Below are 11,471 nucleotides of genomic sequence, written 5' to 3' on the forward strand. Positions count from 1 at the left end.
CGTGGTTTATGGTTCATCTGCTAATTCACTAATTATGCAGGTCTTGTACATGTTGGTATATGGTTTGATATGTAATAGATCCATCATTACCAAGGTAAATCCCTATATAACATACTCTACTAAATGATTCAGGGACCCAGGCATTGTACCTGGAAACAAAACTGTTAAAGTGTCAAAGAGGGAGTAGAGATTGCACTTCTAACTAGATGTGGATCTGGCAGAAATCTGTTATATTTCTGGGAAATGGGAAATGGCCCAGGGAATGAAGTTAAAATAAAACATAAGCAAAAGCCACCACTCTATGACTAGTATATTAAAAATACTATTGTATGTTGCTTTAAATGGCTTTATGTTCTCACCATATTGTAATACTTTATATAACTACTTAAATCTTACTTTATTAGGAGGGTGGATCTCACCCAGAACTACTCAGGAATGTCCCTGGCAGTGCTTGGAGAAACTACATGGAAGTTGCCTAAATGAAAATATATAAAGAGATTTGAATTTATATATAAAATTTATTGTTACAAGACTTTTATTGCCTTCCATTTATGTCATTGACAAGAGCAATAAAGCGATCAGATGCTTACTACTTTCAATAAAACTCTTCAGTTGTACGTAGTATATGCACATTTTTTTGTTTTCAGGCTACACCTGACTCCACTCGGGGGTTACTCCTGACTGTGAGCTCAGAAATCATTCTTGGCAGGCTCAGGGGACCATACTGATGCTGGAGATCAAATCCAGTTTGGTCGCATATAAGGCAAAAAGCCCTACCCACTGTGTTATCACTCTGGCCCAGTATGTGCAAATTTTGATGAAGTTTTGACTTCCACTCTCAGCACTTCCATCTTTTTTGAATTTTTCAAATTCCAAATGATAATAAAATGTGCTGGATTACATGGTTTGGGGCACAAACATGTCTGCTGGTAAATATTATCATGATTTAAGTGCTATTTCTTTTTTTTTTTTTTTTTTTTTTGGTTTTTGGGCCACACCCAGTAACGCTCAGGGGTTACTCCTGGCTATGTGCTCAGAAGTTGCTCCTGGCTTGGGGGACCATATGGGACACCGGGGGATCGAACCGCGGTCCGTCCAAGGTTAGCGCAGGCAAGGCAGGCACCTTACCTTTAGCGCCACCGCCCGGCCCCTAAGTGCTATTTCTTTGCCAACATATTTCAAGATTTCATACCTTGATTTGTGTATAAATGAGCAAAGTAAAAGCCACCGGCTTTAGTAATAGGGAGTGTAGATTAGTGGAAGTGCTCATACTTCACATGTATAAGGCTCTGGCTTTGATCACACACATACACCCCACCCCCACCCCAGAGAGAGGTTTTTAAAATAGCTACTTGGAAACATGAGGCTCTTTAATTTTTTATTTTGTGTGTTTTCTGAGCCACACCCAGATGCTTAGGCATTACTCCTGGTAGTGCTTGGGGGACCATATGGGATGCTGACGATTGAATCCAGATTAGTTATATGCAAGGCAAGTAAGTACCTTACCTGCTGCTGTATTATCATTTAAGCTCTCTTTAAATTTTTTGGTAATATTAATTCTTTGGTAATACTAATACTTCCTCAGTGAGACATACAGCTAACTCCTATGTTGCTAAAGAACCTACGCTTAGCCTTTTGAAAGACCAAAATTTGAGACTAAGCGGATAGAAATTATTATAATACAAAATTACTTTGAACAGATTAAGTTACTTGCATTTATTCACACCAGTTTGGGCTTTCATTTCTCTGTGGAAATTAGCACCAACTGTATTTACAGGCCAAGAGACTGCCAACCTCTTCCATCATTACTGCCCGTCACTCTCAATGTATGGGATGTCCTGGTACTTGATGTTGTTGCTTGCCCACTGTTGCATGGCTTCGCTTACGATTTTTTGGGACAGGTGTTGTGCAAAATTGGTGATCGCATTGGCCTTTGAGGGTTCATTCACTTCTTCTTTGACACAAACTGGAAAAGGCTTCTTGGAGAGAAATTTGTCATCCAATATAAAGCTTTCTTTACTTGCATTCTGCTTCTCACTCTCAAGTATTTTGGGAATCAGGAAAGTCTGCTTTGATTTCATGCAGCCCATGGTCTGATGACTGAAAGGAACCAACAGCAAAGACTATTTCAGCAGCATCTTTGGAAAAACCCAAGTGTCCATGCAATGTTGACTAGCGTGTTCCCTCTCCAGGCTGCTTCAGAAAGGTTCCTCTCACCACTCTCCACAGATAGCGTTTAGCTGTCAAGAGAAGGAGAGTTTTGTTTTGAAGTCACAGAATATAAGATACTGGATAGCAGGTGACACATGGAGACAGGTGTTTTTACCACTTGGATCACTTTTGTTACTCACTATTGTGAGTTAACAATATTTTTCTTATTAAGAGAAAAGATAACTGCTAATAAATAGAAAATAACAAGATCTTGATAACTTTTATGTCCTTGGGACCAATTTTAGCTAGCTACCTATTACTGTTTGTTTGCTTATGTTTTTCTATAAAGTTATGACCATACAGGTCATTTATTTATATATCATACAGGCCTAATTTGTTTACATTTTATGTTATAATAGCAGGGGTGAGTAATATAACCTTGTGACTTGCAAAGCTTAAAATATTTACTGACTTGCTTAACCTGGTCTGTAATGTTATGAGAAATTAACATATTGAAAAATTGTTCCTACTTCCAACCTCAAGGATCTATACAGCTTGGGCTGTATAGACCTGTATTGCCTGGTTAGAAGTTTACAAACAATTCAAAGAGTTGTAGAAAGAATGATGGCTTTTAAAGGAAACAGATACCAACCAATGGTGGAAGCAGAATCAGGTCCTACCCTAGGGTGGGGGCAGAATGCCAGGTCACACCCTAGGGTAGGGCACAATCACCTAATCAGATTAGGGTGAGCAACATAGTAATCCCCCAAAATATTTACATACACAACAAGAGAGGGCCTGAGTGAGAGTTCTGGCTGGAGTAAGGCACTTGCCTTGCATGATAGCCAACCCTAGTTTGATCCCCAGTATTACATATGGTTCTCCAATCACTACAAGGAATAATCCCTGAGTATAAAGCTATGAGCATCATTGGGTATAGCTCTTAAATCCTCAAAATAAAATGAACAATGACAACACATACACCCAGAACTTATACAAGAAGATGGCAGAATTGTATTTAATTTTCCAATGAAAAAGCATAGTAGCTAAATAAGTCAGAAAGTTGAATCCTACCTTTTGCTTTCAAGAGACACACTTGAACTTTTGTGATAAACAAGTTCAAAGAAAAAGGCTGAGCTGCTGTACTTACCTTAGACCAAGAAGATTATCAAACTATCAAATAAAGGAAGTGAAAGACTTGTTTCAAAAAAATATTATTATTATTATTAAAATGCTATTAAAAAAAGAGCTATACATTATGTAAACAAAGGATCTATACTTCAAGAAGATTTAACACTCATTAAAATCTATGTGCTGAATGAGGGACTGTCAAAATACTACTAAAAGATCAGAAGGAAGATCTAAACAGCAATACAGTAGTAGGCGGAAGAGATTTGAAAACCACTATTGAGTAGATTAGAAGAAGCAGTAAGGAAAAAGGCATTATAGGAAGAAAGAGAAATTGGGCTTCACAGATATTAATTGGACGTTCCATCCCCCCAAAAACTAAACAAACCTTTTATCAGTGTGCATTCTCTAGGATAAACCATAGGTGGGAAAACTGAGCATTCTTACAATCAAGAGAATAGAATCAAGCAAGGCTTTGGGAATGAGGCTTTGGTCCCTGCATATTTTTGGACTAAACAATAGCTATTAAATGTCATAAAATTCAGTGACTTATTTGTGAAAGGACATGTCTTAAGATAGAACTAACCATGCACTTAATTTATTTTTAGTAGTCTTAATACAGAAAAGGTGGTCTTTGCTACGTGCTATTTAAAAATACATTATAAACTCTACCCAGTTTCCCCCATAATACTACATGTGTTCCCCACCAACTAATAGTGATGTTTGAGGTAGAAGTGGGAGAGGAAATCCATCTCCAGAGCTGTTACTTAATAAGGGAAGAAGGTGGGGATATAGTATTTGTCTTATTTAGAAGATTAAACTTCCCTTGAAGATAGGAACCATATTAGTTGCGCACTTTCACCTTGTAATGTTTTATAAAGTATTATGTATTATGAGGGATAGTAAAAGGAATTGGACATGAATGATTGGAAATTTCAGGTTACTTTGAAGATAATTACTTAATGAATTTCAGATGAAGGCCTCAATAAAACAATCAGAATGTTATGTCTTTCAGGACCTTTGATTTTGCAAAAGTAGCATTACCTTAGAATAGACAAGCAACATAATGCCAGATTGCTTTACCCTCTCACCCAAAACAGATTTGAACTAGGTAGGTTCAAATATGTAAGTGCGTATTTGGGGGTATTGCATAACAGCAAAAGACTAATCTTTGAGAAGAGCATTGTGTTCAACCCCACAGTGGGTCATCCTGAGCTCCTAAAGATGTCATCACCCATCATTAACACTACAAGGTTAAGCCCACGCAGAGTCTGGGTCATGAAAATGGCTGGAATCTTCAAGGCAGAGGTTAGAGAGCCATGGGAGAAAAGACTTGCCCACCACTCCACTGACAAATTATTGTCCAAGATATGTAAAGTACTAGTAAAACTAAACAGTAATCACTTAAACAATAGTAGTTTAGGGGTCTATTTTTGGAGACTAAGCCCATGAAAATAAACTGGTGTCTAGCTTTTGCCAATACAGTGTTGTCTTTCCTACTGTAATTTTATAATCATTGATTTTTTTTTGGACCACACCCAACTGTGCTCAGGTTTGACTTTTGGCTCTGCTCTCAGGGCTCATCCCTGGTAGTGCTCAGGGAACCAGATAGATGTAGGGCAGAGGATTGAATTCAGTCAGCCATGTGTAAGGCAAGCACCCCCTTCATGTGCCATACTATCTCTTCTCAAAACGAATCATATTTGCATTAATTTCAGGAATGGGCACTTAAAACCCTCAGAATAGAAATCCTATATGTGGTTCTCCTTGAGAGTGAAGTGGCATGTTTACCTGGAAAGGACCAAAAAGCTCCATATTTTTGGGTGCTGATTACATGGATATATGCATTTGTCAGAACTTGTCAGATTGTACTGGCAACATTTGCTTACTTTGTTATCTTCCATAAAATCCATAAAAATCTTTAAAACCACTTTTGAGATTTCTGGAAGACCAGCATCCAGGACCTAAATGACCTAAATATGCATCATGCCTGCTAGGATTAGTCACACCAGGTTTTTAGCCCATTTAAAGTCCCAGCAAGCAATGGTCCTCAAACTACGGCCCGCGGGCCACATATTGTATTTATTCCCATTTTGTTTCTTCACTTCTAAATAAGATACATGCAGTGTGCATAGAAATTTGTTCATAATTTTTGTTTTTACTATTATCTGGCCCTCCAACAGTCTGAAGGACAGTGAACTGGCCCCCTGTTTAAAAAGTTTGAAGACCCCTGAGAGAATCCTGAATAGACTGATAGCTGCCACTCTGCTCTGACACAGGCCTAAAATCAGGAAGGAAGGAAGGAAGGAAGGAAGGAAGGAAGGAAGGAAGGAAGGAAGGAAGGAAGGAAGGAAGGAAGGAAGGAAGGAAGGAAGGAAGGAAGGAAGGAAGGAAGGAGGGAAGGAGGGAGGGAGGGAGGAAGGAAGGAAGGAAGGAAGGAAGGAAGGAAGGAAGGAAGGAAGGAAGGAAGGAAGGAAGGAAGGAAGGAAGGAAGGAAGGAAAGGAAGGAAGGAAAGGAAGGAAAGGAAGGGAGGGAGGAAAGGAGGGAGGAAAGGAGGGAGGGAATGGGGAAGGCAAGGGAGGGAGGAAGGAAGGAAAAGAAAAGAAATCGGTTTGGAAATGGGGTGTGAAAGTACTTTGTTCTTCACAGTATTGCACAACTAATTCCTGAGCATAGGTGAAAAGTAGGTGGTGAAGGAGAAAGCACAATCTTAGCTTAATGCAAAGACTGTTAGTAATGTCAACACCCCACACCTCACAGCTCCCTGAATCTGGGCACATCTCTCCACTCTCCAGAGCACCTCAGGATAACTAGAGAATAAAATTTTCTGGCTCTGCCTTTAGCTAGTTTAGCTTCTAAAACGATTGTCCCACAGATTTCACCACTTTACTAATTTATATTGTTTTCCATCCTTCTTCCTCGATAATTAGTGAAATAGGGAAATGGGCCTGACTTGTTCCTCTTGAAGAAACTGGTTCCAAGAGGTCACCTGGCAAGGAAGGCTGAGCTTGGCTCCTCATTTCAATATCTTCTTGGCATAACGGTTCTCAAACAATTTGCAGTCAGAGTCTGTGTCTCTTAGTATTCTTGATTTTATAGAACTTCCCTCTTTCCTCACTTTGAAGTTCATTTTCTGGCCACTCCTCCCCAGGATCTCACACTCTTTACTCAGTGCTCCAGCCATTAGCCCTGCCTTCACCTGCAGGTCAATTAGGGCCCAGGGCTTTCTATCTAACAGAAACAGTCAGATCTGGCCTGAGGGCTTAGGTTGGGTAAAATTCATGTCATCAGGTGATGAGCTGGTCTGTTAACACTCAGGTCCTTGCCATCACATGCTCAGAGAAGGTTTCAGCTGCCCCTATAGATAGGGACTGAGAAACTGCGCACAGATCTGTTAGATTTCAGGTGTATGGTTTTTGTCTTAGAGAAGCCTCTTTATTGTAAATAAGGAAGTAGGATCGTTAAGAGAAAATCAGAGCCAATACAAACAAAGCATTTATGCCACACTGTTCAGTAGCAGCTATTCAGACACCTGCTAAATAATGTAAAAGCTGACAATTTCAGGGGCTGGAGCAAAAGCTTAGTGGGTAGGGTGTTTGTCTTGCATGCTGCTAACCCAGGTTGGACCCCCAGTGTCCATCCCATAAGGCACCCCCCAAGAAGTAATTTCTGAGTGCAGAGCCAGGCCTTTAAGCACCAACAAAGGTGGCCCAAAAGCAGACCAAAAATCATTTTGAAACAAAATAATATTTAAATACTGAAATCAATCCTGTATACTTTAGGACACAATCTTAAAATATGTAATACCCTGTCAGTGAGAATATTCCTCACCTCTTCAGCCAGCCAGTCTTTATGGAACCTCGACTGCGTATTTAGGACCAATATCCATCAAGGTAAGTGCTCTTGAAACTCATTTAACAAAGATCAAAGGTAGATAATAGAGTGAAACAAAAACCACTTACTCTGGCTACTAGTAGTTTAGATCCCTAGAGAGGGCCTGAAGGGTGGACTGGCCACTGTCTATGTCACTGCTGGCCTCCCAAATAGATCTAAGACAACTTTTCCTCCCATCCACCCTTCCCCTTCTCTCAATAGACACACAGCACTTCATAGTCATACTTAAAGAAAGGCCTTACTTATCTCTCTCAGTGTCACTTAGATGCCTCCAAGTACTTAGTATTAGGCTTAGCCAAGTATCAGACTAAGTACTGGCTCTCAAGAGTGGGCCAGTAGCTACCGCTGCATCTTTTATTGGGTCCCAAAAAGCAGCTTCCATTAGCCTCAGCCTGTGCCATTGCTGATGGAGCTGTGGTCCTCCTTTTGTGTGTGCAGTGTTATCAGACTGGACTTGTGGGGGAAAGACCCAAGGAAAATTTTAAGAAGTTACAGAAAAGCCAGAACCTGAATGAGTCAGGCTCAAGCGTTAGCCAAAAAACAGGAACTTCAAAAATATGTCTGACAATATTCAGGCCATTAATTCCTCAGAAGAACATCTTAAATATGAGATTAATAGGTATGGTTTCTTCATGTTGTTTTACTTTTTATCATATTCTAAGCCTTTCTGCAGGTTTCTGGGACCGAGGCTAAAGCACTACATTATGTGCTTACAAAACCTGGGTCAGTCCCCAGAACTACAAATGTTCCCCCTGAGTGCTGCCAGGGTTAGTCCCTGAGAACTATCAGATAGAGTGATATACTTCAAATCATGAGGTGGATTCAGCCCTGAATTAACATAAATCTCCACAGAATAAAAACTACATGGTAGTCTTTTAAAAAAGTAAACAAAAACAAACAGTATCTCACATTTCAATAGGGAAATAATAAAATCCCAGCTCAGTTCCAGGCAGGGACATAGCTCAAGTGGGTGGAATACACACATGCTCTATACATGCAACCCAGTTTTCATCTTTAGTCCTTGAAGGACCTTCCCTGCTCACTCCCCATTCAAAAGAATCAGAAGGGGCCTCTATTTTATCTTAAGCCAAGTCATTAAAAATAATAACTGAATTTCTGAAAACACACTTGTCATTATTTAATAATGAGTACCACAGGTGTATTCTCTTGTCGGCTTACCTGAAGTTTAGACATTCAAAAGAGGGCTTGTCCCAGTAATAATGTCAATAACTGACAGACTACAAATTCACAACATGGTCAAATATTAGCAGTGAAATGGGTACACGGGGGGGGGGGGGGGCCTTAAACATAATACTCAAGTGAAAAAGAAAAAGCTATTTAAATGTGGGAAATAGAATTGGAGTCAGTCTGAAGGTCACCTCAGGAGTGCTACTGAAGTGCTGGGGAACAGAACAGCTGGCTTCCTCCTCAGGCAGGTGGCTTTCCTGAGGGGCTCTCCAGGAGGTGTATTTGGGGCCAAGTTCTCTCAGTGGAGAGGCAGAGAGGGGAACACTATTCAGGGAAAGGACGGTTAGCAATTGTCAGACTCTAATATCTGTAGCCTGCAGATTTTCCTCAGCTGTTCCTCAGAGAAATGAAGAAGCTACGTGAACTGCCTTAGAACATGAAACATGTCCAGCAAGGGTTATTCCATTGCTCTTAAAATTGTCCCCGCCAACAAGTCTGTGAACATCAAAGTACTTACTTTAAGTGCTGTTCGTGATTTTATCTTAAGATTATTTAAGGAAAGAATGAGACTTTAATAATGTTGACAGTCCTGTGGGGTTTTGAGCTGTGGAAAGACTCTGAGCACTAAGATAAGTGCCAGTGCTTGGGCTCATTAACAGGGTCTTGTAGGAAAGAGACCTCAGCCTTCCCTCAGGCTTCGGCATTTATTCTAAGTACCCATCTGACTTCACTCTGATTGAGGACTGTCAACTATGAATTTCAGTCTATAGGAATTCCTCCTGCAGGTAACATAAAGCCTTGCAGGAAAATGAAAATTGACTTCAAATCAACTAGTTGAAAAAAAAAAAAAAAGGGGTGGAAGAAATCGATCCAGACTGTAAAGCATGTTCCTCACTCATATCTTGGTGGCCCTATATCCCAAGGCTTGTAATCTGTACTCCTGACACATGGATTGATCCTTGTAAAATTTTAGTCACATACCCTAAACTGTTGTTAAATGGGAAGTGGGGGAAGGGGAAGGAAAAAACCTAGGTAACCTGACAATACTGTCTTTAGTTTGCTGCAACTGAACTATTCTGAGCTATTGCTTAGAGATCAAAGAATCCCTGATATTTAGCCTATGACTCCCTTTGCAGAAGGAAAAACTCACTCAGTGTCCCTGGAGATCTGCCTTCTTTAATAACAAATAAAGTGTCCCCCACACCCAATTGCTTCTTAGACTACTTATTTATGTCTTGGTAGTAGTGCCAGGGATCAAACACCAGATAAATGCCCAGCTTTTTAACTGTATCTGACAGGCAAATAAAGGGCTGGGACACAAGCTCTGCATGTGGAACCTTGGGCTTGATCTCCAGTACCATCTGGTCTCTGCCAAACACTGCAGAGAGTAGCCCCCCAAGCATGAAGCTGGGAGTAACTCATCAGCATCCCAATTAATAAAAATTAATAAAATTCAAATTGATCGTTTCAGGTGATACTTTTTAGCTACTTCCAATCAAGATTTAATGCTGATGTGAGACTCAACCATTCTGTGGAGAGAGAACAGCTCTAGATCTATATCAAATTCTAGGCAGGAAACCCCTTCCCAGAAGTAAAAACAGCCAATGGGGCTACAGTATTTCTATAAAACAGACACAAAACATAATCTCCATGTTTGCACCAGCCAACACCATAGACTTACTCTTGCTTTTGAAACAGATGTAAAACAAGTCATGAAAAATCATGGGTACACCAGCAGTGTAGCTGAAAGCTGGCAATCTTGGAAGGGTGAACCAAGTGCCCACCTGACCAAAGCCACATCTGCTACAACCATCACCCATAATCACCATTTTTCAATGGTCCTGCTTCACTGAACATCTACAGCTCTTTGCAGAGACATCAGCATCACCAAAACTTCAGGTATGTCAGTATTTGAGATGACATTACCAGGACTTTTTTAGAATGAGGACAGCACTCTCCACCCAGCTGTCCCCCTCCTGCCTTGTCATATTTCCAGAAGACCTGGCAGCAGAAAACAGATTCCACAAAAGCTTCAGTATCAGCAGTCATGCTCAAATTCCTGGAAAACTCCAGATTTTAATACTATCATCCCTGTAGGAACATGAAAATTTTGATGCAATGTGAATCTGAAGCCACCTAATGTTCAGAAACAAATGAAGTAGCAGAACAGTCAACTGCAACATGAACTTACTAAACCTCTTTGCTTAACACTAAAGCCATCAGTGCTCAGTCAGATGTGAGGGTCAAACTATTGAAAGATTCTGACCATCAGAATCAAAAAGTTAGTGAGATGATGCCTTTTATGGCTCTAATCCCAAAAGACCAAGGTCTGTACATGATAAGAATATTTAAAAGCTGAGCAATTCTTGTATCTTTTAATTTTAATTTTTGGGTCACAGCCGGTGGCACTCAGGGTTTAATCCTGACACTGTGCTCAGAAGTCACCTATGGCAAGCTTGGGGGACCATATGAGATACCAGGAATCGAACCAGAGTTTGTATAGCATTGGCCATGTGCAAGGCAAACACCCTACCACTGTGCTATCCCTTCAGCCTCATATCTTTATTAATTCATTTGCCACCTGTGATTTACCAAATCCATTTGAAAATTACATTCTGGCCTCAAACAATTTGAAGGCAGCATTCTCTATATGACAGGTGAAATGTGATTTTTATTCATCTTAAATTTGTATCTACAGAAGAGGAGATTTTAGGATTTGGTAATGTTAGGTTTTGTCCAACTATTTCTTTAAGTGCAGCCTGGTAGTTTACCCAAGAGTCTAACCAAAGGTTCTTCCAAACAAACACAAAACACAAAAACTCCATGATTTCAGAAGATACCAAATTTAAAAGGTTTCATTAAACAAGAGTGACTTCATGTTCAAAATCAATGTATAAAATCTGTACAATTCCCAGGAAGTTTTCTTTGAATTTTACTGAATTAATGGAGGAAAAACTATCTTTTTCAGTAAACGTGTCTCACATAGACATGATGCAAATCAAAAAGCCAGTAGAGTCCACAAAGGAAGTTTTTCAAGTAGCTCATGACTAGATTAAAGAAGAAAATTTTGAAAAAATTATTTTTATGTTACACGGTGTTGCCTCCAGGT

At 39.9% G+C, this 11,471-nt stretch overlaps 1 protein-coding gene across 1 annotated transcript; it reads right to left on the bottom strand.

Annotated features, from left to right (window-relative positions):
• Window positions 1-1,365: 1,365 nt before the first annotated feature.
• C5H2orf88 (chromosome 5 C2orf88 homolog) lies at window positions 1,366-2,243 on the bottom strand. The gene has a single exon (XM_049773315.1). It carries the CDS (start codon window positions 2,088-2,090, stop codon window positions 1,806-1,808), a length of 285 nt encoding a protein of 94 aa, XP_049629272.1. The 5' UTR covers window positions 2,091-2,243; the 3' UTR covers window positions 1,366-1,805.
• Between the last annotated feature and the right edge of the window lie 9,228 nt (window positions 2,244-11,471).

This window comes from Suncus etruscus, chromosome 5 (assembly GCF_024139225.1).
Source record: "Suncus etruscus isolate mSunEtr1 chromosome 5, mSunEtr1.pri.cur, whole genome shotgun sequence".
Lineage (NCBI taxonomy): Eukaryota > Metazoa > Chordata > Mammalia > Eulipotyphla > Soricidae > Suncus > Suncus etruscus.

Coding starts and splice junctions, on each gene's coding strand:
- C5H2orf88 (XM_049773315.1), bottom strand. CDS start 2,090: ATGGGCTGCATGAAATCAAAGCAGACTTTCCTGATTCCCAAAATACTT.